The 27,587-nt window shown below is 41.8% G+C and overlaps 1 protein-coding gene across 1 annotated transcript in view; it reads right to left on the reverse strand.

The window, feature by feature from the left end:
* LRP1B (LDL receptor related protein 1B) overlaps positions 1-27,587 on the reverse strand; it is a 796,682-nt gene that overhangs the window by 13,576 nt on the left and 755,519 nt on the right. The window contains exons 82-87 of the mRNA XM_066621533.1: positions 25,973-26,098; positions 25,336-25,500; positions 22,697-22,858; positions 12,930-13,104; positions 10,320-10,424; positions 8,226-8,339 (exon numbers count right to left, since the gene is read on the reverse strand). Of these exons, the coding sequence (XP_066477630.1) occupies positions 8,226-8,339; positions 10,320-10,424; positions 12,930-13,104; positions 22,697-22,858; positions 25,336-25,500; positions 25,973-26,098 (847 nt within the window). The remainder of the gene's footprint in view (positions 1-8,225; positions 8,340-10,319; positions 10,425-12,929; positions 13,105-22,696; positions 22,859-25,335; positions 25,501-25,972; positions 26,099-27,587) is intronic.

Below are 27,587 nucleotides of genomic sequence, written 5' to 3' on the forward strand. Positions count from 1 at the left end.
TAACTTATTTCTTTGGAATACATCCCACTGATTTCCATGGAACTTTAGATCAAAGTATGTACACTTACAATCACAATCTTTGAGATAAATTATACTACTACCAACGTTTTCACTTCTTTCCAAGATTTCAGATCCAGCAAATGAGAACATGATCTAACTACAACTATCCAAACAATAATCTCTACTTCTAATGTTCATAAGCATGCTGCAATTTTGTAAAGATTAAAAGCCTAATCCTATTTTAACTCCCTACATGGCAATGTAGCAGCACCAACATAGTTACTTAATACCTACTTAATACCATGGGAGAGTTTTAGCATCTGGAGGCCTCCTCAGAGTAAGGGAGCATTTGTTCCCCTACCCAAGGGTAAGCCTGTGCCAGCCCATGAAGTCTACTTGAACCTATGCCAATTCTATAGCTGGTGCAAGTCTGCATGGAGCTGGATCAGAGGATTCAGGCCAAGAAGGGGGTTAAGATATCAACGTGCACCACTGCTACAGATACCAGCTCATTCCCAGCCCAAATCTGCTCTCCCCTCCACCCCATCACTGTCTCATTCCTCCCCCTCCCTGCCCCATTCCTCCCCATCCTTCCAACCCCTGTGGAAACTTATAGTGCTTGCAAGATTCCCAGTCACCTAGTGTGCAGACATGGCCACTCACCATTTGACGCCATTTGGCTTGTTGTCCTTTGTGACAGCTGTAAAGGGCCTTACGTTGCTGGAATAAGTGTTCCAGCAGTGCATGGCTCACTTAGTATTGGGCTTTAAGTCCCTAATCATAACTAAATCCCTCCCCACCACAAATGCACGCACTCCAGGGAGCAATCCCTTTCCCTGGGGAAAAACACTGCTTCCTCATGGGTCTGTTCAGTCCTGCACCAGCTATTTTGCTGGCACAGTACTGTTGCTCAGACAGTGTGGCACATGGTGCAGCAGAAACCAGGGACTCTCACCTGGATCTAGCAGCCTCTGTTGGCCGAATATGCATTACACCAGCAGAGCACTCTTAATAGGACTGGGATGTAATTTGTTGTTTGAATTATTATATAACCTTACTCAATATATTTTTCACTAAAGGTTGTTAACACTCTAGGATTGGTGTGAAGTCTCCAGGAGTGGCTCCGTCTCCCAGTGACTACTGAAAGTAAGCCTGGAGATCTTAGCATTAAATACATTATATCAGTGGTACTCAAACTGGTAGGTTGTGACCCACCAGTTTGTGTGAAGATTCCCTATCCCTTTAATGGGAAGGGGCGAGGGCAGCGATGCAATCCCCAGAATCCCCAGATGCAATCCCCAGAATCATGTTGTTAAGGGGTGCTTGTACTTACTCAGGGCTGCAGTAGGCTCCAGGTTGTGTGGGGAGCCCTGGTCAGCACAGGGCTCAGCCCTGTTCATCAGGGCTCCCTGAGGCTTGGAATGTGAAAAAGTGAGCGCAAACCACCTCCTGGTTGTGACACAAAACTGGAAGTGGTTTGTGCTCACTTTTTCACATTCCAAGCCTGCAGAAGGTTGCATGGGCCTGCTGCAGCCCTGAGTAAGTACAAGCACCTCCCCTCACCCCCCTTAGCGACACGATCCCAGGGATCCCATCCCTCACAAAGACTTACTTTGGGAGTAAATCTCCCAAAAAGTTTGAGAATCACTGCATTATATCATATTGGGGGGAAAAAATAATCTCCAGAAATGCCTTTGGAGTGAACAGGCAGGTATACTTACAAGTCAAGTAGCCTTCAATTAATTTTTTAAAATATCTAAACAGAAACAGTATCTACACAAAAAGTTGCCATTTTGTAAAGTGTAATGTACAGATACGTAGTGCATTTCTGAATTTATATTGCAAGAGACTGGGTCAGAACCCCAGTGCTACAGGTGCTGGGGCAGGACCGGATTACAGGCTTTTATGTACATGTGTGGATACTCTCAGTTCACCCTGACCCTCCTCCCCATAACATACTGGGTAATGGGGCTGGTGGTGGCAAGGTGGGAATTCCTCCCCTTCCGCTCTGTCTTGCTTAGGAACATGATAAGCCATTGGCCTCTGGGGAGGAGAAAGGGAAGTGCGCTACTCACAATTTCTGCAAATAAGGAATTGTTACAGACTAGTATGAGAAAAAAATTAAAAATAGCCAAGGATGACAACTTAGGAAGAAATCATGAGATAGAGGATGTGGAGCAAATGATGGAGTAGGACAGATTGACTAGGGTCCGTCAAGGGCCTTTAGCCCAAACTCCAGTAGGCCCACTCTCTAGCACTGGTCCTGGAAAGAGGGAAGGAAATAGCTTATGGTTCATTTATGAGGGGCCATAAAATGATTCAGCATTGCCTCCCTGCCCCTCCCGCAGCCTCTATAACTGGGACATGGAACTGGGGCAGACACCCTTTGTTTGAGGTCTGTGACCAGGAAGAAAGTGTACCACTCATGGTCTCTACAAATCAAGCATTGCTACAAGTATGAACAAAAACAAACAAAAAAGAATAAAAAATAGCCAGAGATGCACAATTTGTGAAGAGAGAGAGGATAATGCGAGATAGGGTATGAGTGAAGGCTACTTCTACCAATGTGAAAAAGAGTTAAGAAAGATACTGAAAATAGGCTTTAGATCTTCAGATCATGCAGGGACATACTAATCTTCTTACAAATTTCACAAACTTCAACAGCAATCCAGTTCATTATTCTCTTCAACTAGTCAGAGGAGGAAGACAGATGGCAATCCTGTGACAACCTTTAGTCTTATCTATTTTTCTTGGAGGATGGAGATGGATATTACATATGCCATTTTTGCAATCTAAGCCCTTTTTCATACAAAAGGCAAGAATTAAGTCAAATAGCATGAATGTTCACCATATTTTTAAAAAAGTGACTATCATGTAGCATGCTATACAAGTAGTTAACGATATTTAGTGTTATGTAATATATATATATGGGATTTCATATGTCATTTGTTAATTTAATGCTTATTCAAGGGCACAAAAGAAACAATATGTAAAAAATACACATAGCTATTAGTCTAATATAAACCAGTTTACAGATGGTGATGTCACATATACATTTCCTCAGGGACAGAATCTTCACTAACGCTAAAAAATGGAACTTCTAGTAATGTATTATTAAACTTAATGTTTAACAGCCCAATCCTATCCCCTGCCATTCTGCAGCATGCAGCTGTGCCAATGGAGCACATGCTGCATGTCATGGGGGGGGGGTCAGAAGGCCAATCAGAGGTAAGTAAAAAACTTTACTTACATCTCTGTAGGCTGCCTGGTTGGCAATGGGTCTCTTTGGACCCATGCTGTCCATATACATAGCTGGTGTAAGTCCAAAGAAAGAGAGGGAGTATATTGGGTATAGCATTCTGCACAAGTCACTGCCACCAGGATTCACCCCCATCCTTCCCCAAACCACCTCAAAACTCCCCTGAACTATCCACACTGCCAACCTACATGCATTGTTGCAGTGTATGGGTAGTTCGGGCATCCGCAGGGAGCCACTAGCTGTTTCTGCAAGTGATTCAGATGCAAGCAGCAATAGCACATTGTTTGCAATATCTCTGGAACTTTTATGACAACTGATTGGAAGATCTGCTGTCATACAAGACCCATAAAATTGGACAGTAAGTCAACTACCCTGTTCTTAGCACACCAATAACTCACATACTTAAAAAATTTAACATTAAAAAGCACAACTCTCTGACTTTGTTCTTGCTTATATACTTAAAAGGTCAGTTTAATTCATTAAATCAAGAGAAAATGATTCTCAGCATTTAATATATAAAATTAATAATGAAGGTATTCACATAGTAATATAATATAATATAGTACAAACTGTATCTCCATCTGAAGCACATTAACAGTTAGAAAAAGTTATCATAGCATTGGGTCTCTTTCTGTCATATGTAATGAAATGCAGTACTTCCTTATTTTTGATTTCTATCCTGCCTTTCTCTCAAGGCAGCTTACAATCATCAAAACACTGAACAATAAAAATGATTAAGCAATAAAACCACAAATGGATCATCAAATTGCCAGCACCAGCTGGGTCACCAGTCAATCATATCTGACCGTCACAGGCGGCATCCACAGTCAAAAGGCATTCTAAACAAAAATGTCTTAAGGCCGTACCAGAAGGCCTCCATGGAAGGAGAAATTCTCAAGTCCAGGGAGGGAATACCATAATCGAGGTGCCACCACTGAGAAAGCCCTGTTCATTACCACCATTCCCTTCACATGGCAGCATAGCTAAAATAGCCCCTTCAGACGACCTCAATGGACAGGTCAGATTGTACAAAAGAAAGCAATCCCTCAAACACCGTCACCTTGAGCCATAAAGGGTCTTATAAATAAAAACCAGCACCTTGAAATGTGCCTGGAAATAAACTAGCATTTCAAAAAACTTGAAATGTAGCCACTGGAGAAGTGGCCTGGCTGAGTCAAACTGATGAGCAGCACAACCATACGGATGGCCACATTCTGCACTGACAGTCTTCACAGCATCCCCATGTAATGCATATCGCAGTATTCTAATCCTGATGTCATGGGCAGCCCCATCCTAAGCTTCCCAGTGCCTGGAGGAACAGTGGTGCCAAAATAGTGACTGCTGTATCCTGCAGGTGCTAGGAAACATTCCTCTCCGTCCCCTGAGGGTGCAGGCCCTGCAGTGAGTTTCTCAGGTTTGTGCCAGCTATTTTGCCAGTGCAGACTTGAGAACCTCTGTGCTGGGCTTTTTGGCCTGACAAGGAGGATAGGATCAGTCAGAGGAGGCCTCTACCAATCCCAACCCCCTCCTGAGCCAGTTCCTTGCTCTGCTTCACCCTCCCCCCACCCTGAAAGCCCACACCGCTACATGGCAGTCCTACTCACCTCTGGGTGTCCTCAGCTTGGTGCTGGCCCAGCACCAGTGCTTGCTCTTCCTATGATGCTGTAAACTTTACAGCATGTTTATGGCACCTAGCCACTGGAGCTCATTGCCAGCGCTATGGGCCTTTAGGATTGGGCCCTAAGGCATGGGTTACTGTGGCCAGGTCCAAACCACTTTGGTACAGTTGCAGCTGTTGAATCAGCCAAAGCTGAGTGAAGGCTTCCTTAACCACAGAAGCCACCTGGAAATTCAGGAGCAGCTGCGCATCCAGAACCCCCAGACTCCAGACATGCTCCTGGACTTTGTTTGTAACAAACACTAAAGGCCTCAGTTTGCAGCCTTCTTTCATTAGAGTAATCCTTTAAGTAATATTTTAGAAAGAATTTGGACTCTGTCAGTGAAGGTTGAGTCCAAACTAAGCATGCTGTTGGTGGAAGTGCTGCTGCAAAGTCACATAAACTAACTGTATATACCGTTAATATGTACAAATACTAACGTAATAGGGTCATATGAAATGTGCTCATGATTATTATCATTTTATGACAATGCTAAGGATTCACTGTTGAACTTCAGATTTAAAAACAGAGCTCCTTATCAAGACTGGTATTTGCACAAAGAAGTGTGTTATTTTGCCTATGTTATACTTAGTAGGATACTGACAAGATCAGATCAGTTATACTGAATTAGAATAAAGCCACAGATATTTAGTTAGCACCTTTAGATTCAGCATGCTTCCCATGACATACAGTGGACCTTCCTTATCTATGTATTCATGGATTTCAGGATTCACTGCTGCTGAGCCCACTGCTGGAGGGCCTCAGAGGACCTCCAAGACACAACCAGAAATCACTTCCAGTCATACCCTGAGGTGCTCTGAGGCCCTCCAGCTGCAAATGTCATTACCTGTAGAATTTTTTTTTATCAGTGGGGGGTCCTGAAACAGATCCCCCATGGATACCAAGGACCCACTGTATTCAAGAAGCTATAGATTGGTTGCAGAGTGAATCTCAAAGAACACATGTTTATTTGTTACAATTCCAGCTTGATAATCTTCCTTCAGCTGTTATCCCTAACAAATATGATATAGCTTCTAAGGACATGTTCTTTGTTTATTGGCCTTCAAACACCTGTTACACTTTAGCTTCTAAAATAATAGAAGTGACTACTATGAATTTTTAAACAAAATTATAAAAAAGATTCTGTAGTTATTAACAAACAACACAATCCTGTGCATATTAACCAGGACGTAATTCCCACTGTGTTCATGGGGGATTACTTCAGGATCCCAGGCACAATCATTTAAAAAACAGCAACTACTAGCCACCACTAACAGCCCAATCCTGAACTGCCCAGGGCACCCAGATTTGGTGGCAGTAAAAACGGCTGCCGCCGCATCCTGCATGCCTTGGGCTGCCGCGGATGGCACCTAGGGAGAAGGTGACTTTCATCCCCTTTTCCCGGGTAAGGGAAGCAGCCCCACAATGTGGCTACTCACTTTAACGCTGACCAAAAGGTTGGCGGTAAGGTAAATGCGTTCATATAGGGTGCCGAGCCCTACACAAATGGACAGGATCCGGTGGAGCAGAGCTCCAATGGACCCACCTCTCTGCCTCCCCACTCCCTCCCCCAGCATGCCTCCCGCCCATCCTCTCCCTGCCCCCACTCTGCCCTCTTTCCGCCCCACTCCCCCATCACGCCTCCTCCCCTCCCTCTCTGCCCTCTTTCCGCCCGTCACACTGTCACACCTCCTCCTCACCTCTCCCCTTCCCTGCTTGCCTCTCTGCAGCCCGGTGGTGCGTGAGACAGCTGAGTGGCAGAGGTTGGGTGCCCAGCCGGCGCTAGCCCAGCGCTGGGCTAGCACTGGCAGTAGCCCGGTGGTAAGCCTTGCAAACATGCCTTATGGCATGTTTGCGACAGTGTGCTCCAGCGAAAAAATGGAGTGCTGAGCTCAGGATTGGGCTCTAAGTGTGCTTGGCAAAAGTAAGTAAAATGAACAAATAATGAGAATGATGATGCTCAAAGTACTCTGACAACTCATTTTATACTAAGAATAATAATAATATTTATGCTGGGAACATAGTAGGCATTGCACAGACTGGTCATCAAATGTATTTCAAACACACATAGTTCATATCTTAAAACTAAACTTTTGTCTATGAATCTTGTTCAACAATAGATTGAACACAAAGCTGATCCATATATAAGAAAGGAACAGGAATGCTAACGTCACACTTTTGACAGGCTGCCACCAGAAAGTATGCCTGAATTGTGTTTGGAAAATGTCATAAGGTGAAGATGCCAATTCAAATGTTGCAGATGCTGCAAGGTAAATAGTGGTTTGGAGGAGGCTCACAGGCCGCTGGCCGTATTTTTAAAATGTTAAATGAATTGGCCTGAGTTTATGAGTATCTCCATGCAGAGTCAAATGTCAGAGTGTGCGGCACAGTGTGGAGTCTCTCCATGCCATCGGAACAAGCCGCGCGTGAGCCCCTTTCAAACAATAGGCCTCACTGTGGAATTGTCACAGTACAGAAGTGCTTCCAGTGGTAGCTGTGTGGCAGCAAAGACTTTTCAACCAGCCCCAAGTTATATACTGTAACCACAATCCAATACTCAGTAAGGATGCTTAAAACCATTTCAGTGCACCTAATTCTCTGTATGTGGGGGGGGGGGGGGTGTGTGCCTGTATCAGTGAAAGAATGAAAATGTGTATTTTCATCTAAAGCCATTACTTTTTTTCCCAAGATTCTGCTACACAAGACAAGTGTACTTTCATTTGGTCTTGTCATTTATGCTTTTTCTCCAAGATTTCTGAATTATTCCTGAGAGATGATATAGAAGTGATGTCAACTTGTGTATAGGCACTAAAAGGGTTAAGAGCACCTCAACGATTTGTTGTTGTTTGTGGTAATTGCTTTTAAAAAATTATTTTCATATTACATGTTTATTGCTTCATCAGCTGACAAATTGTCTGCTTGTTCAATTATCTTGCACATTCTAGAATTAGAGCGTCAGGTTTTAGAATACAAAATGACGAACTTATGTAGTTTGCCAATTTTCTGTGCTATGTTATTTAAAGATGGTCTTATTTATCAAACCTTCTGACATATCACATTATTTTCATTAAGCTGATTAATAATATATATTTTATTTCTAATAATATGGCAACAGTATATCCAACACGCTATATGTTAATACACCCTTTAGCAAGACTACAAAAAAAGCTACATTTTATTATACAAATGAGCCCTGAGATTAAGTTTAAATTGTGAAATGTATATGAATGTGCATGATGTGAACCAATGAACTGTGACCTGAAATGATGTCACAAAATGCGCAGCATTAAGTGGAAGGTTAAACCTACTTGCATCTCGGTTCATTAAACGCAGTTAAAGTGCAAATTCCCTCATTCTGACAGTAGTAATCACAAGGGTTCACTTTCTGGTCACAGCGCTGACTTTTAAACCCCACAGAGCATCTGCAGAATTTCAGTAAAATACAGCTAAATAAATAAATATTCTGCCGTTTTTGCTGAACATGCTTTAAATGCATATACACAATAATGGTCAAACAAACAATAAGGAAATTATGCTCGGCCCTCTCATAGGGAGACTAATCTGATACTACGCATAAAACCCTTACTGAAAGCTTTGGCAAAATTCATCCTAGAGCAGCTACAGTACTGTTTGCTCCCCTCATTCCCACGGTGCTCACAGATATGCACACGCACTAGTGATGGGAGAGCTCTCCATGGCTTGCATCAGATTGGCTCAAAAGTAAGCCTAGTTACATTCCCCAAAATACATGAATAACTTGGTTTATTTCCAATTCAAATTTAATCCCCTAATTTCCCCCCTCCCCCACTGTCCTTTTCAGGTGCAGACTGAGAAAACTTGATAAGCTCCATATCTGGCTACACAATTAGAATCAAGGAGAAATCATGCTACTGGGACATATACACGCACCCTCTCCCACTGAACATACTCTTGGCTCTATGATCTTCAGTAGGGGTTTGCTATTTGTCTCCTACCAGGCTTTTTTTTTTTTTTTTAAGTTACAGCCTCATTTTGTCTCCCTGTTGAATTAAATGGAAACAGTATCTCCACTAAATGCAATAGGAATATTTAAGAATTCATAGGCTTCAAATTCTTGCCTCTGAGGTGAACATTATGGAGCCACCAAAGCTTGTTTTGAGGGCCAATGCCAGGAAATTTCACCAGCATCTCCAACAACACACTGTAGCACTTGAGTAATGGGAGATCCATGTCAACTTCATTTCCAGCCTTCCTACACATCCAGGTGCACATTTCTGAACTCAATCTACATTAATGGAAGATGGAGAGCTGGGTGGACATAGGGAGATGTACATGGACCTCCCATTACTGAAATGGCCCAATTGCTGCTCTGTGTGAATGGTGCCAAGGGGAGAAGAGGCCTTAGGCTGAGCCTTCCAAGTGTAGGGTGTGCACACAGTAAGATGGATCATGCCCAACTGACGCAGTTCTCATCTGTTGATAGCAATTTTGCATATCTTTGTTCTAGAGCAATATGCTATAAAGAAACACTTTGGTATCAGCCATCAGTAGCTTTAAAAAAAAAAGATCAGTATGAACAAATATATCAACAATAGGTTCTAATCATTTTTTTCCATAACAAAATTTCAATCACCACTTGAAAGAGAATCAAGTCAGAACAGTTCAACATAATTTGAAATTATGGGACTTTGTTTGTGACATGGTTGAGATGTGATCTGATCCCAAACTGAACACTAGAGTCTATATATATACAGTATACAAGTATTCACAACAAGGTGGCTAAAATGAGGCACTTTGTGGTGGTGGTATGACTGGGGGAATTAGACTTTAAATCTCACAGAGGTTGAGCTCGAACAACTTTTAATTTTCTAAGTACTCTCATTGCTAGTGATATCATGAAAGATATGCAGCTGTTGCTCTATGTGTTTAAAGAATACACACCAGTTAACATGAATGTTACAGACTAACTCTGATTTAAGGAATCATTTTGAAGTTTGGTTTTGAAATCCTGTCATAAAAATGTAAACTAACACTTATATAAAACATAGTTATTGCAGCAATGTCGATATTATCTAAAAGCATTTCAAGTATCCGTACTAGGCAACATATTTATCATGGAACAATAGTACAGTATTTACATTTTCCCAACTACTAAAATGCATGTGTTTGTATCTGCGCTTTACTTAAAGCAAGTACAAATAGCAATAAGATATACCATATACTAATTTATTAAAAATGTCAATCACTCTGAACTGTCATTTTCAGTTAAACACTGCAAATGGTCAAAAATGAATTGGTACTGTGAAGATTTAATATCATAGAATTACTTGAAGAGAAAAAACAAGATAGGTAGAAAAACAATAGTAGGAACTGATTAGATGTAAAGAGATTCCAATGACTGGCAGATCCATCACTATACTCACAAACAAACAGGTATATTTGTTTCTGAATCCAACTGACATGTACCACCATTGTAGCAATAACCGTCACATAACTGACAACTGGATGCAATCTTTCCATTTGTGCAGCTATAGTAAAGAAGAAGAAAAAAATTAGCCACACCAGTAATACTGAATGCTAGCACTCAAAACAGCCTTGGGGGGGGGGGCACAGTTTATTGGCAGTTCTGCATTACAGAAGAACATTGTGACAATGCCCATGTTCCCCTAGGCATGTTTACATTATTAATCACATGTTCAAGGGATAAGAAGAGAACCCCAGGGAGATCAAAGGCTCTTGAATAATGTCTTTTTCATCCCAAGATCAGCTATCATTTATCTCTTGAGAATGGAGCTGACAGTTTCATAGAAAATTGCCTGGTAAGTGAATCTAGCATCTGGCAAGTTTCCTAACTAAATGATATGAAAATAATGACTTTAATTTACTCATGGTCAGATATGTGTATTAATTCCTGGAACACCTGAATTAACCAGTAAAAACTCCATGTAACTGATGTTCATAATACTTTATTAGCTGGAAATAGAGATATAAGTGACGCTCAACTTTGTCTCCATGCCCTACCGGTAGATTCAGTGAACCAAAGACACTATCTGCCTTGTACATGGTGGAACTCCTTTTTGAAAAGTGATCTTCAAACACTGAATGAGAGCCCATAGTTAATAGATCAGAAGTTCCTCCAAATGGAAGTTATGGCAGGAGAAAGGTAAATTTCCTGGGGCAATTGATGGGCCACTGTGGGAAAGAGGATGCTGGTCTGGATGGGCCTTTGGCATGACCTAGCATGACTTTTCTATGTTCTAAATTTGGAGATGGAAATGCCTTTGAAATTTCACATCAGAAGAACCCGTTGAGGATGAGGATCATAGTAGTTTGAAGTGATTTTATTGTTTCTTCCTATTATAACTTAATTTAATTCATTTTGCTGTTAGTCATTTTAAGAAAGAATGATGAAATATGAATATTTTAATCAACAAGCAATATACGGTAAAATTGTGGAAACCAGGTAGAATGAACATGGGGATTTTTATTTCTCAATCCCATAGGCAAGTTCTGCTGCCAGAACTAGTGTTTTGGTAGAGAAACACGCTTTATGGTGTTGCAAAGGCCGTTCTCCCAAACCTCCTGATTCATCCACTACCACCACCATAGCATGCTGCACTACTTGCTTGGCACACCAGCATACTATAGTGGGGGAGGGAAGAGATAGGATCGAGCTCTTAGAATATGGAAGTTTCTATCCTAATTCCTCAAAAGCTTCCTCAGTACCGGCCTTTTTATACATATGAAATGGGGCCTGCAGGTTTCAATAAGTCAACTGGCAACACAATCCTAATTAACCCTCCCCCCATTGCAGCTGTGCCACCACAGCGCATACCACTTCCTGTGGGAGGCGGGCAGTTTGGGAGGTCTTCTCTGTCTTGTTTGTTTGAACATTTCTTTCCTTGCCCAGGGGTAAGACATCACTGCCCAAGTAGGTGTAGTTGGACCTGTGCTAGTGATTTGGCTGGCTCATGTTCCAGTGGACCCAGGAAGGTAGACAAAATATTGGTGGCATGCATCCCCATTGTGTAGCTGAAGGAGGGTTACAGGGATGCTGTAAGCCCAGGCAACACTTCAGTGCAGCAGCCCTGCCTCCCTCACCTGCACCCAAGCTGCTCAGAGCAAGGCCGCCCACTTCTTCAAGCAACCGGCCTTGCTCCACTGGTGCACAACCATGCCGAAAATGACTGTGGGGGTGGGCAGGAGAACTTGCACCTTCTCACAGCCATTCTCAGCGTGGTTGCTTGGAGTGAGGCTGCCCGTTTCAGAAGAAGAAGCCAGCCTGGCTCCAAGCAGTGCATGTCCTTGCTGAGAATGGCTGCGGCAGCCTCAGCCATTCTCGACATAATCACTCGGAGTCAGGTCACTCCAAGTGTTCTGGAAGTAATTGTGGTGATGTCATAATGTCACCACAATTACTTCCAGGTCGGAGGGGCGGGATGGAGGGGGCAGCAGAACAACCAGCATGCCCCAGGGCAGAATGCCAGTCAGCTATGTCACTGAACCACCCACACTTCCCACCTACCTCCCACACTGACCTACTAGCACTGGGGCTCCTAGGGAGGCTGTGGGCACTTGCCCGTGGTCATGCACAGCTCATGGCAGTGGCCCAGCCACGCTCTGTGGCATGATGCCTTTTGCCACAGCCATAAAGCATGCTGAGCTGCTGGAATACAGGTTCCAGTGGCCCAGCAGCCCAATAGGATTGGGTCCTAAATTAATGAAAAACACAGTTAGTGGATTCTGGATTAAGGTAATATATAAATCTTTCCTACATTTCCTTAATCCATTTCTGCCCAGCCCAAAGATGTACACATTTGATCCCTGTTGTGTGTATATGCAATGTTGGGCAGAAATGGCTTAAGATATTTTCATTTTCCTTCATGTTGGCCTGATTTGAATCTGTGCAAATTCAAATAATACAATTTAAAAGCCCATCACTACTTCGATACATGATAATTACAAACAAGGCTTTGTTTTACATATTGCTAAATAGTTTTTTAGCTACTTGATTTATCATAGTTTTGACTTACTTGCATGTTATGACATCATTCTCCTTGTCTATGATGCACTGTCCACCATGGCATTTTACACACTTGTCTACTTCACACTTAGGACCTTCGTATCGTAAGGGACAGACACATTCCACATTGCCATCATCAGCAATGATACAGGATTCAGAATTAACACAATAATGGTGACAAACATCTGTAATGAATGAACAGATTATTTATTACTAGTAATAAAAATTTAGTATTTTCAATCAGAGTACATTGATAGGTTGATTTAGGGCCCAATCCTATCCTCATTGCATGCCACTCTGCCAGTCTGCTCAGCACACTTGCCAGTGCAATGGCCAAAAGGTCACATGGAGCCAGCAGTGCTGTGCAGATCAGCTACCAGTAAGGTTCTACCATGGGCACATGACAGGGAAGATCTCAATGGTACCAACTTCTGCCTTCTCCAAGGCTGAGGTACCTGCTCTGCTCATTCTAGTGGCAGTGTGATGGCAGAGGGAAGGACGGGCAGCTTACAAGCAGATTCCAACCAGCTGGGGAAAAGCCAAACCTCACCTTATCATCACAGGAGCCTCTGGGATCACTTCCATGCTAGTGAGGTGACAGCAACTTCTCCTGAAAAGTTCAGTTGAAAAGATCTGACCCCTGAGCGACCTTGGAGATAAGGTGAGGTGATATCTAAGCTTGATTTATTTGCAGAAATTTCTCCCCCTGTAGATGAGTATCTACAGTAAGTCTTTGTGGGGCAGGGAGAATGGCAGTGATGCAATCCTATGGATTGCACCGCTGCAGGGGAACAAGGGGCTTTTTTAATGTAACTTATTTGTTGCTAGGATCTGAAGGCTGCGGGGGGGCCCCATGGAGCTCTCTGCAGGGCTCCCTGAAGCTTGCAGAAAGTAAAAAGAGCTGTTGCAACCCATTTCTGTTTTTGCAATCGCAATTCGGAAGTGGGTCATGGTAGCTTTTTCTACTTTCTACAAGCCTCATGGAGCCCTGCAGAGGGCTCCATGGGGCTCCCACACCCCCTGGACCCTGGCAGTAGGTAAATTCTGTTTAAAAAAGTCCTCTCTTCCCCCACAGTGGTGTAATCCTGAGGATCATGTTGCTGCCTTTTCTCTCCCACCACCCCTTAAAGGGAAAGGGGCAGTGGTTCTCTATATGGTGGGTTGTGGGTCAACAGTTTGAGAACCACTGTTGTACACCATTTGAGCTTTGGAAAAGGCAGTATATAAATCTTTCAAATAAATAAATAAATAATACCTACTCAGATTGACAGCAGCTCCTTAGGGTCTCAGGCAGAGAGGCTGCTCTCATCTCTGCTACATTATCCTTTTAGCTATATACACATGAGACTGAATGTGGAACCTTCTGCATTTAAAGCATCTGCTCTACAACTGAGGTACAGCACATTCCCATGTGGGGTTTGATCATATGAAGTGTGCCACATATGAAGAGAAAGGTTTCATGAACTTACTGACTGCTTTCTGCGTAATCCTATGCACATTTCCCTAGGAGTACGCTCCACTGCGGGGGGGGGGGGGAGAGGACTTTTAAGGAAATATGCATAGGATTGGAATATTAGGTCCCTCTTTCTCAAATGCTCGCCTACATTGTAAAGACTGTGGTAATGGTTACTGAGATAATAGATGCAGAACACTTAGATAAAAGCACTACATAAATGTCATACTGTTGATGTGTTAGAAGGAATAAGTACCTATGCCTATTTAGATGCATGATTTTTCAACTACGTATTAACCAAACTGTCTAATACAGTATATGTCTAGACAACTATTACCCATTACAAAATAATCCTCAAGGTCTTGGAGAGATTAAAGAAATATTCCTCTTATTCTCTCTTACTTTTATTTGTTCATTAATGGATTTAGTTGATCCGAAATATGTTATTATTTCAGACTGAGTCAGCAGACTTTCAGATCTGATAATCAACAGTGTAGAATGTACTCTTAAATTTACATTTAAATGAATTATTATTTTTTTAAACGGATGTTTGCAGAAGCAGTCAACTAGAAGCAATTTGTTATGGCTTTGGATAAGTCTTGAGTAAATATTTTTTTCTTAATATGTGTGCCTGTCTGTGCATGATTTATGTTCTATATTGTTTTAAAACACCCTGTGGTAGTTACTTTGGCATCCATCCAGTTTATTTAATACCTGAGGAACCGAATTACAATTACTGTTGTCTTTCTATTCAAAGGTTTGAATTTATTTCATAGTCTCCCAATTGGAAATGCATTCTGTTGATTTCAGTGAATGTTTCATTTAAGGTGCACAAGAATCTTTTTGATGTTTGATAGATTTTGTTATGAAATGAAATAGTTAAGTTTCATAATGCAGCGGTTCTCACACATTTAGCACCAGAACCCACTTTTTAGAATGAGAACCTGGCAGAGCCCACTGGAAGTGATGTCATGTCTGGAAGTGACATCATCAAGCAGGAAAATTTTTTAACTATCCTAGGCTGCTATCCTACCCACACTTACCCAGGAGTAAGTCCCATTTACTTTCATTGTTAAAAGAATATACATAGTAGCTTGTTAAAAGTACAGGTCTGTAACATTTCCCCAAATCACATACCATGGTAGCATCAAGACTAATATGTTAAAAATAAAATATTGAAATGAATGGGGACCCACCTGAAATTGGCTTGCGACCCACCTAGTGGGTCCTGACCCATAGTTTGAGAAACATAATATGTTTTGTATCTGAGACTTGCCAGATAATCTAGATAACAGTCACAGAGAAACCACTTTCAACATTAACAATTTGAATTAACAAGTAGGCAGTAGTTCAAATGGAGCTATGGGGATCCAATTCAGGTTCCAAGAAGCAGCTCTATGAATTGTCAAGAGACTGATCAATTCTGCCCTCTTCAGGAATCTGCACATGTGGGACTGACTAGTTAGAGGAATCCCCCTCCCAACATAGCATACTATTCAGAGCAGCAACTCGTTACACATGTGCACTAGTACTCAGACCTCACACAGACTCTTGTTTGCAAGAACGTCAAAATGTCCATGACCCAAAGGTTGGTTATTCTTGATGGACCATGTGACATAGGTCTTCCAAGTTGCGCTGTAGATCTTGTTAGTCAAATCCTGATGCAAAATCAAGAGTGTACACAGAACTTCTTCCAAGTAATTGATCAAGCACCTCCACTCAGCCTCTAGGCTGTGATATAGAAAACGTCTAGTTGGGGATGAGACACTGGATCCTACATTAGCAGATTCACAACCAATGGGAGTTGCCAACATTCCTGGACTATCTATGGCTTATTAGGTCGGGAAACCACAGCTGTCTGGGCTAACAAGAAGCCACCAAAATCACTTCTACAGGCTTTTCCCTGGCCTACTGGAGAACCTGGAGAATGAAGAAATGCACATGGGGGCTATTGAACCAGTTTGCCTTTAGCACGTTCATTTCTACTGTCTGGGCTTGGTCATTAATCTTTGGAGCTGTGCATTTTCAGGCAATACAAAAAGGTTAACCACTGGGAACCCATTGGTCAGTTGAAAATCTGTCTAAGGAGCACCCATTCTGCATTGTTTATTAGCATCCTGCTGAACCAATCTGATAACTGAGTTGGACAAAGTATATGTTCTGCTGAGATGGGAAGAAGGTTACTGCTTGGAGAATCAGCTGACAAACCTCCTTGTATAGCAATCAGGATAGGATCGCCCCCTATTTGTTGGCATATGCCTCTGCAAATATGTTATTTTTCCAGATGAGGACATCTGTAGAAATCTTGTGATTGAAAGGCTATATGCACTAGTCTGAAGACTCAACAATAGCCAAATGCAACTAATTCCCCTGGGCCAGAAGGTTCCTCAACTGAGCTTGCCACCAATAGAGTCAACATAGGCTCAACATTGAAGTTGGGTCCTTGCATCCATTTCCTTGGGCCGGCCACCAGTTCATGGATCAGTGTAAGCAAGTTCAAATGCATTCACAGTGCAATTTGGTCCTGAAAAGGAAGGAGCACCTGTTGTGGCATTCTGGAGTAAAAATGCAATGACACTAAAAGGTTCACCCACAAAATGAGTCAGTAGTTGAAGATCCACCATTTTTGAATTATGACTACTGAACTCTGAGCTAGGGAGATCTTGGCACTTATGACAGCAACAAGCAAAACTGCATCATGCTCAAGACTACTGCCAAGTGCTCTAGCAATTGAGCTGAGTTTTCCAAGTCAACAAAAGTGTAATTTGTTTTCAGGCAGTTTACTGTGGCTGGCACATTCTTGATACCCTTGACTCTGTTGGGTGAGTTTACAAGGATGCCATCCACGTATAGGTGCGTATATATTTCCTAGAACTTTTGTAAAAAAAACTGATGGTGGTTATTAAGCCAAAAGGGAAAGCCCTGAATTAGAAGAGCAGGCAGTTTAGGCAACATGTAGACACCTCTGAAGATACTTTAGGTATGTGGAAATATGCCTCGGAGAACTCTACGGATACTGTGCATTCCTGCCTGTTGAATGCTGCAGTTATTGACCAGAGTGTTTCCATCCTCAACCATCTCTTTTTCAGAAAGCTGTACAGCCATTTGAGTCATAGAACTGCCCTCATGTTCCCAATTCTTCTTGGGGAACAAGAAAAGGATAAACCTCCAATCGCTTTTGATTCAGAGGGACCAGTTTGATTGTTCAGATATCCAGTAAATGGTGGATGACATCATCATAGCCTGTCACTTTGTAGGAATCCTATAACAGAGGAATGGGAGCAAACATGTCTCAAGGAAACAAGATAAATTCTATTGAGTAAGCCATCAACACCATTTCCATAATCCTCTTAGCTATTGTGGTTTGACACCAAACCAGGGCAAGGTAGACCAGCTGTCCACACACTGTTTTGTTTGTCCTTTGGAGAAAGAGGTGGAATGGACCGACCTGGAGGATTCTTGTGTTCCCTTCACAGCAAGCTGCTCTGAAATGCTACTTAGGCTAACAACCCCTAAATGTTCTGCCTCTGAATTGATTCCTGAAGAGATGAAAAGACTAATGTTGCCATTTTGCTCCTCCATCCTGACCATGAGAAGTGCCTTCTTTATGTCTGTCTCAGTGAGAACTGCCTCCAGGGGCTCCCAGAAGGGCTTGGCCCTGAAAACCAGGAGACAGTCAGCTTGGTCCGTGAATAAGAATCTGTAATCCACATGAAAGTCATACATTCCTTAGGACCACTGCATTGTTTGCCATGTGCCTAGATTCCAGTTGGTCTGCACTGAAGAGTCTCATAAACGGCTGAAAGAGCAATTTCCTTGAGACAATCCTTGTTCAGCTTAGGAACTGATTTCACAGCAGCTATCTCTTCAATCCACAAGAATACTACCATTACAAAAATAGAAGTAGAAATCAAGTGTTGGAATACAGTAACTAATGCCTTCAAACCCCTATGTAGGAGTAGGGGTGTTCACTGATGGGACTTTAATGAGCTGCATGATACTGTTACCCATGCCTATGGTGAGCCACAGGGCTCTTTGCCAAAGTGCAAGCTTTGCATTAAAGAGGCTCACTTCCAACAGCCCATGGGTTGCCCAGTGATTATGTCACCCCTCCATGTGAACTATCCAGTGATGACTGACAGCTCCCTAGCTGCTGATCAGTTGGAAGGGCTGTCAGCTGGTGGTTGGCAGGGAATTTTAAAAGATGCTGCAGAAGGGCAAATGGAAGGAGGAGGGAATGAAATTGGAGGGCAGGAGACTAAAGGAGAGAAAGAGGGAAAGGAGGATGAGGGACTGCTGCGAAGCAGAGACAGTGAGAGGAAAGGAAGAAGGGAAAGGAGTTGCAGAGAGAGATGGAGGCAACAGGTCAAAAGGAGAAGTAAACTCCAGCACAAGATCAGTGTCAGAAAGAACTGGAAGGAGAGGGGAAAGCAGCCCTAGGGGCTCCCCAATTTCCTCCCCATTGCATCACCAGCAATGAGGAGGAAATTGAGCAGCCCATGGGGCTGCTTTCGCCTCTCCTACTTCTTTCTAAGATAGGTTTTCTTCATGAGCATCATTGGTAGCATATTCTGTTTGGGTGTTGTGAACCTTGCTTGAATCTTTACCAACCACTTCCTGTGTCCTTTTGGAAGCAGATACAAATACTGATGAACTTCTGGATGTGCAATCTATGTGTTTATAGTTATACGTGCTGCTGGAGAAACTGAGAAGGCATTGCTTCCTCTTTTTTTTTTTAACCTTTTGGTTTCTCCTGACTCTAGAACATCTGTGAGACAAGTTGTCCCATGTTTACCTGTTGCATTGCCAATTCTTCAACCCATTGTAACAGTTCTTTCCTATTCCCAGGGAGACTGAGAAAAAAGGGAGAGACTGGAGTGGACTTGGCACTGGTATTCAACAGACTGCTTCCATTTGGTTGCTGCCATATTGGAGAAACCACTGTCTCCCTGTCTTGCAGGATGTGGACATCTCACCCCCTACTTGCCTCAAGTAACAAAGCTTTTCCACTTATGTTCCCCAACAACAGGCACCCCTTCCCCACTTAGGCAATCATGGGATGGGATGGGGCACAATACAGAGGACAACAAAGAAAAAAATAGCCAAAAGGATTTGGATCTTTGAGGATTTCCAGACAACCCAGTTATTCTGCTATGATGCAGGGTTGGTCTGGGACAGCAAGGTAGCCTCCCCCTCTGCAGAGGTCAATACAAAGTCAAAGACTCTGTCTGTTGTTCCAGAAAGAGGTGCTATGCCTGAAGGATATGGAATGTCCTCCAGAAGGAAAAAATAAATAAAAGTCTATTGCCCCAGTTCTATTACTCCCCTCTCCTGCTGATGCAGCCACATTATATTCTGTGGGGGGCAGTCCCAGAGTTCTCCTTGCAACTGTGCCAGCCATTTCATTGGCACATGTCAGGGATAGGATAGTGGCTGTGTTGCTGCTGCTGCTATTGCCCCTCCAGCCCTTGTTTCCTCCCCATTCCACACACTCCCAGCCATGATCCACCTTGTCCCTGCCTCACTCCTGTTCCACTGCTGACTTACTTGTACCGGGGAATGCAAAGGCTCTCTAGCAGGCCGCTGCTTATAACTTGTAGCAATGGCCTGGCTCCTCCCAAAGGCGGGTTGTGTTTACAACTGCCATAAAGCATCTTTTGCGGCTGGAACATGAATTCCAGCAGCATTGGGGGTACAATAAGATTGCACAATGATTCTTAAACTTTTGGTACTGGGACCCACTTTTTAGAATGAGAAGCTGCCAGGACCCACCGGAAGTGATGTCATGACTGGAAGTGACATCATCAAGCAGGAAAATTTTTAACTATCCTAGGGTGCAATCCTACCCACGTTTACCCAGGAGTAAGTCCCATTTACTATCATTGTTAAAAGCATATACATAGTAGCTTGTTAAAAGTACAGGTCTATAACATTTCCCCAAATGCAGTCACATACTATGGAAGCATCAAGTCCAATATATTTTTTTTTAATGGAAATGAATGGGAACCCACCTGAAATTGGCTTGTGACCCACCTAGTGAGTCCTGACCCACGTTTTGAGAAGCACTGCTTTGCCCAACTCTCTCCATACGTTTTCTTTGTGCAGTTTAAAAAGCGGAAACTGGGGGAAGTTGTGACCATCTTATCATCTGAACTTCCTTCTGTTGTCTCAGTTAGTACAGCTCTCTGACTGTCCTCTCTCTGCCCCCTTCTTGCATAGCAGCAAGAAGCCTAAGGGCCGAATCCTATCCAGCTTTCCAGTGCCCACAGCATCCTGCAGAGGGGGAGAAGTCATGGAAGCCCTCTCAAGGTAAGGGGATATTTGTTTCCTTCCCTCAAGAATGCACTGCAGTTGCATCGGAGCTGGAAAGTTGGATAGGATTGGGTCCTTAGTTATGAAAATTTAGTTTGGGACACCAAACTAGACACCATATGAGGTCAGAATTTTTTTTGAAACTCTCTAAGTATGAAAAAATGAATGTATGATGTGTTAGCATGAGGAAAATACAGACCTGTACCCAGACAAGTATGTGACTTTTCCAGTGGGGTTAGCTGGAATTTTCTACTGTATGCAGTTATATCAGATCTTTGCTATTTAGGACTTAGCTACTTTGCTGCGAATTTCATGAATTTCATTTCATCAGAGGGGAAAAAGGGGCCCTTAGTTGGTGAACTAGCTAAAATAAGGAAATACTGGTTAATATAGGGAACATACTGAACAGTGTTAGGTTCTAGGGCTAAATCAATATGACACTTTTATAATTTAATAATAATAATAATAAAATATAATAAGGGAGGTGTTTTCTAATTGTGGCTTAAGCTGTCACTCAAGTGTAACAAGAGGAAGGGTATAGGTCATGCCTCGTTATCCACTGGGGTTCCACAAGCCCCAGTGGATGAAAAAAAATCAGTGGAAACCAAATCAGTGGAAAAATAACTTTAAAGACCCACTTCCAGGTTTCTTGCTCCTCCTGGTATAGACACTATACCACATTCAGCCACTAGATGGGGTGAATAATGGAATCTAATGGAATGAAATTAGATTTCATTATTCACCCCATCAAGTGGCTGAATATGGTATAGCATCTATATTGATGCATTCTAGGACAATAGTGGTGGAGCAAGAAGCCTGAAGGTGGATCTTTAAAGCTATCTTTAACCCCAAGAAGCTTGCAACCAGTGTGGTTTAAAACAGCGCAAAGGTAGGAAATGGGATTTTGGTGCTTTTTTTCCTCATTACAAGGCATTTAAAGGTGGACCCTGCTATCAGTGGTGAGTCAAATCAATGAAAGCCAAATCAGTGGATACTGAGGTCTCACCTGTATAAATATTTTGAATGAATAGAAATAATTTGATTTCTAGCAATAACAAAGTGAGGCCTTGTTCAGAGGATTCTCATTGAGAGAAACAAGAAGAAGCAAGAGGTAAGGGTGAAACTTTTCAGCAGTGGCCTCAAGCACTTTGGAATGTTCTGTCCTGCGTGTCCATGCATGCTTGGTTTTAGAAGATGAAATAAAGCCTCATTTCACCAGGATCTTCAAGAGCTATAAGGCTATGGGTGACAGTATAACCTGTTTGCAGATGGTTCTGTTATTACATTTATTGTCTAATTATGATAGTTTTCATTGTGATATACTTTTGACAGCACAATCCTATGCATATCTATTCAGAACTCTTGTGGTTTTCAATGAAGCTTACTCCCAGGAAAGTGTGTATAGGATTGCAGCCTTAATGTCAAAGTTTTATGTTGGGTTTCCTGAAGCGTCTAACAGCCCTCCAGCAGCGATAGTTGCTTTACGGCCATTGCAAACAGTGCTCTTGAAGTGTGTGAAAGTACACACTTCTGGAATGTTGTAAGAGAGGCTGGATTAGCCTCCCTTGCAGTGGTCGGATAAGGAGTGCCAGCCGATGACAGTGAGCCAACAGGGAGGACAGAATGGGAAAAGGAGAGGGTTGAACTGGGCGTAACAGAAAAACGGTGGGAAGTATTCCAGAGGCAGGAGGGGACTGTGCTGGGTGCAATCCTGTCTAGGAGCGGAGCTGGTGCAGGTTCAAGTTGACCCATTGGTGAATGGGAGGTTTACAGAAGGGTAGGGAAATTTTTTTCCTTTTCCCTCCCATGCTCTGTGATTCCCCCCTCCCACATACAAACACAATAGCACACAGTGCAGCTGATTTTGCTGCAGTGGCAAGCTATGGCAGGAAAAAGAATAGGATTGGGCTGTAAAAGAGGTTAGCTTTTAAAATGCTTTTAATTCACTCTGCTATTAATTTTTTTAGTCTGCAAAACTTTAAATATGCTACTTGCTCTTTAAATATACTCACAATATTGGCATCTATCACCAGTATATTCAGATAGGCAATGACAATGGGGCTGATTCCCAGCAGTGACTGTGCAAGTTCCTTCATTTTGACAAAAATTATCACAAACTGTTTTACTGCAGTTTGGACCTGTAAAACCCAGAGCACAGCTGCATGTAGGTCTTCCTGAAAAAGACAGAAATGAAATACATGTTACAATAAAACTAAATATGTGGTTCAGCTGAAAATCTAAACATTTAAGAAAAAGATAAATTTAGGCTATATTTATAAATTATAGATCAAACAGCATTTTATAATTTATATTGCCATTTAAAAATGTTTACTGAAATACAGGAAATTTGGCTTCAAAACATGAGCAGAAATGTAAGACTTTATAATTCACTTACAAAGCAGTACTCCTTTAAAACACTACCTTTTACTTTTGTTTTTCCAGTGATGTTCCATTAAATAAAGTGATTTTCCATTGAATGCTTATTGTAGATCATTAATGTGGATAAAAAATAGAGTTAATAAGGTGTACTGTAATTATCCACCTATTTTTCTACTTCCAGCACTCACAGGAATGACATCAGGAATGGCAAGGAGTTTTGTGAGTCTTGAAATGTGTTATTCATTATTTATTTTTAAAAGTATCTTATGGTTTAATTAATTTTTAATGTAATGTTAACATTTGAAAGACTTAATTTGGATCTCATTGACTGATGAAGAGTACATTTAAAGTAGAAGCATCTTCAATGCATTTCTAGCCAGGTTCAGACAGGGAAGGTGCTGGCTCACACCTAACATCACAGTCAATTCTCTTTATCTACTGGGGTTAGTTTCCTGGAAACCCCAGCAGACACCGAATCCATGGATCCATGGATTGATCCTATGGAATCAATACGGTTAGGGGGTGGGGTAACTGACCTGCCAGCAGCAGAGACCTTCAGACCTCTGCTGGGATTCTGAAGCTATCTGTGCCATTTTGAAACTTCCCACAGCCATTTTAAACCTGTCTTATGCCAGTGACACATGAACGCACCAACTTCCAGAAGTGGGGTCACACAAAACATGTTTTTCTGAAAATTTCTGTGGAAAGTGAAGAAATGAAACTTTTTTCTGCAGTTTTTTTCAGAGTGTTAGGGTCACCCTATTTAATGTACCAGGGGGGCAAAGATCACTGCTTTCTTGAATAACTATTGGGGAAGAGGCTACTCAGGCAACTGATAAGTTGGCAGCAGAAGCAGGCCATGGACAGGGATGGGGAGTAAAGGGGCATGTTGGGGGAGGAGCCCGGGTGTGTGTCGGGTGGGAGGGGATGGAACTGGCAGTAGTCAAGCACTCAGGACCTTACCCCCCATTTTTCTGCTCTCCCCATCCCTTGGTTCTCCTTGGACTTGTGCCAGCTATATAGCTGGCATAGGTTCAAGGAGACCCATAGGTGATCAGACAGTCCACCAAGTGGTAAGTAAAAAATATTTTTACTTTCTTCAGGCAATCTAATCACTTCTGATCACTTACATGCCATAACGTGGCAGGGGATAGGATTGGGCATAGAAGTATTCTACTTATCATACTATGGTAGGAATGTTGTTTAATAATAATATAATGTATAATTATAATAATCACAATATTTTATTATAAATATTATTAATAATAAATTTCAATAATTCATGGAATACTAAATCAATTATATATTTCATAAAGTTCTGTTGTTGCTCTTAATTATTTATTTTAAACCCTTATTAGTTTCATTTGCTTCAAAACAATCAGTACTATAACTGAAGTTTTAATTATGTTTCTCAGATGTAAGCTTCTAATTAACTGATGACATTTCTTTGTTCAGTTGTTATAGTTCAGTGCAGCTGTCATAAATTTATACATGTTAATTAAGACTGCCCCAAACACTACTTGCATAAAGTCCACACAGGAAGTTGCCAAAAGGCAAAAAGGCTTAATTGTAAGTAAACCAATAATGAGTGAATCTATGAATTGCCAGAGGGATTTGTTTAACAAATTTACAGTTGTGTCCAGATAATGAGAATCTAAAACCTACAATGTCCAACAAGATTTTTTAACACAATTAAAAAAACACAATGACTAATAATTTGCAGTTTGCTTCATTGTTCGTTACATTATTCCTACACGATTAAAAAAATTAATTATGCCAAGTAATCTGTCCTGACCCATAAATCCCCAAATGCAATAGCATTTGTGGACCTTCCCTTTCTTTCTGCTAATCTGATTATTGGCAGAATGGAAAGACATGTGTAAATTAGATTCCCTTCCTCCAAAGAGAAACCCTTCTGCACATGTACCGGTAAGTGTCACTGTTGGATGTGGAGGTTCTGCATTCTGACCACTATTGCAAAATGGAGGAGGGGTGGATTGAAGACAAAAACACATGCGGAAAATCCTTTTATGCATGTATCTCTTTCTCTTCTCACTTTATCAGAACGCTTATGTATTTCTGCATAAAAGACTGCGTATCTGATTTTAATATGCACATATCTGAATAAAAATACGTCACACTGATTTCAGTGCTTCGTAATTGTTCTTTAATCTATCAATGAACAAATATTCCTTGCCATAATTTTAATACTGTAATATATACCATTTTTTAAAAAGACATTTTTCACTGAAGGATGGATTTAAGTACTTACCAAGAACAGAAGCTACACAAGTTCCTCCATTCTGACAGTAATTACTACAATGGTTTGTCTCACATCTTTCCCCTGAATAACTTGGCCAACAGTAACATCTTGGATCACCTTTCTCATTTATAACACATCTTCCTCCATTTTCACATGTCAGTTTACATGTATCATCTGTACTTAAAGCACAAACATACAGTTCAAATTCCTATAATTGTTAATCCAGGAAATGAAAGAAAATGATGCAAGAAATTATGTATTCGACACTCAAATGCGGGGAATGCTAGCACTGCAGAAGATCAGGTTCATATTACTACACTCATGGGTACCCACAAAGGGGAAGGGCTGCTGCATATTCACACGTGGTACCAAATTCTGTTCTAGAAGCTCTCCTGGATGTGGCCTCATTCTAACCAGCAGCCAGAAAGAATACAGAATTTTGAAATCTTCTATTGGCTCTTTGTTAAAAGCAAGCAAGCAAGCAAGCATGCAGTCATAATTTTTTCCTTATTTACTGTTATTATTAGAGATGTTTGAAAATGGGGTTATTCATTTGATTCAGAAGTAAGTCCATTGTGTTCAGTAAGACTTATTCACTGGAAACAAACACCTCTAGTTATTACTTGAGTAAAATTATAATACCCACCTACAATGTTGAAATCATTGCATGTTCCATTAAAAAACGACTTTCCTTCTGGACATACACAAGCTGCACCTGTAGGATTGAGTAGACACAGGAACTCACAGGTAAACCCCAAGCAAGGATTGAGTGCTGTAAGGAGAAGAAAATTTTTTTATTGTCATTTTAACTGCTGTCATCAATTAATCAAGATTCATATTTCTAAGAAACTATGACATAGAAAATAAGAAATTGTTATGCAGAATTATATCAGGTCAGTGCATCTGTTGGGTCAGTGCATCTTTTTCTTAGAGCACAATCTAGGCAATGTTAAGAACTTTTCATTCCTGTTAATTTCAATCAAGTAAGTATAAACACATTTCTATTGAAATTGAGACTTCAAAGTGCTTGACTTTGGCTAAATTGTACCCTTGGATTATTTTCTTGAATAAGCCCCTTTGGTTCTGTAAGTGTGTTACCACATAGCTGGAGGGCAACCATGGGTTGCACCTAGCGCACATAGCATCTAGTGCAGCCATTTTCAACCACTGTGCCATGGCACATTGGTGTGCCATGAATGGTCTCCAGGTGTGCTGCAGGAATTTGGGAGAAGGTTCTTTATTAGTGGTCCGTTAGGGGATGTGAGCCCCCCACCAGCAGTGTAGTGTGCCTTGCGAGTTGTCAAAAGACTGATGGTGTGCCTTGAACACTTTAGTGCCTTCCCAGTGTGCCATGAAAAGAAAAAGGTTGAAAATCACTGATCTAGTGGCTGGTGTCAGCACACTACTTCCTGTTCCTGCTTCCAAGATTTACTGGGTTAGCAGCTGAATGGTGGTGGTGGGTGGGTGGGACCGGTAAACTTCTTTGCTGTCACCATCCTAAACTAAGAAGGCCATGTGAGAAAGAGGGTATCTCAGGGGAAAAACAATTTTCCCCAGCACAGAATCCTATGGTTCTTGTTTAAAATAAAATCACAGCACCATGTAGAAGCAATCAGATGCAATAAGCTACTGAATGACCCATTGATAGGCAGGCAAGGAGTAACCTTATGGCCAGTTTATTAGAAAATCAAATATTTGTGAATATTTGGAAGCCTTTCTTAGATGTACATTTAGCATGTGAAATATGCATTAGTATTGATTTCCTAAATATCCTTAGAACTCCTCACCCACCTTTTTTTCTTGTACAGACACATCTTAATTACTCTCTGTAAGGTCTTGAAAACAAGACATATGAAACAAATTCTTCAGGAGATGAGCAACCCAATCCAAACTAAATCCTCATGTAGCATTGCAGCAGTGCTGGAGTGGACTAAACATAAGGAGATTTTTAGCTGCTGGAGGTCTCTTTGGGGTAAAGGAACTTTTGTCCATTGCCCCAGGATAAGCCCCAACAACCACAATAGGACAACTAGGACCTGTGCCAGAGATATTACTGATACAAGTTCTCATTGATCCTTGCAGGTGGATCAGACCTAGGAAGGGCTTTAGCACTCAGTGTGCGCAGACACTGCTGATCCGGCCCCCTCCTGATCCTGATCTGCCCATCCCTGCCCCATCTCTTCCCCATCCCATCCTCCCCACCCTTGCACTGGACAGCTGCTCTGACAGTCCTCCGTCACTCCACCGGCACCAGTGGGAAG

This window comes from Tiliqua scincoides, chromosome 1 (assembly GCF_035046505.1).
Source record: "Tiliqua scincoides isolate rTilSci1 chromosome 1, rTilSci1.hap2, whole genome shotgun sequence".
In the NCBI taxonomy this organism is placed as follows: domain Eukaryota; kingdom Metazoa; phylum Chordata; class Lepidosauria; order Squamata; family Scincidae; genus Tiliqua; species Tiliqua scincoides.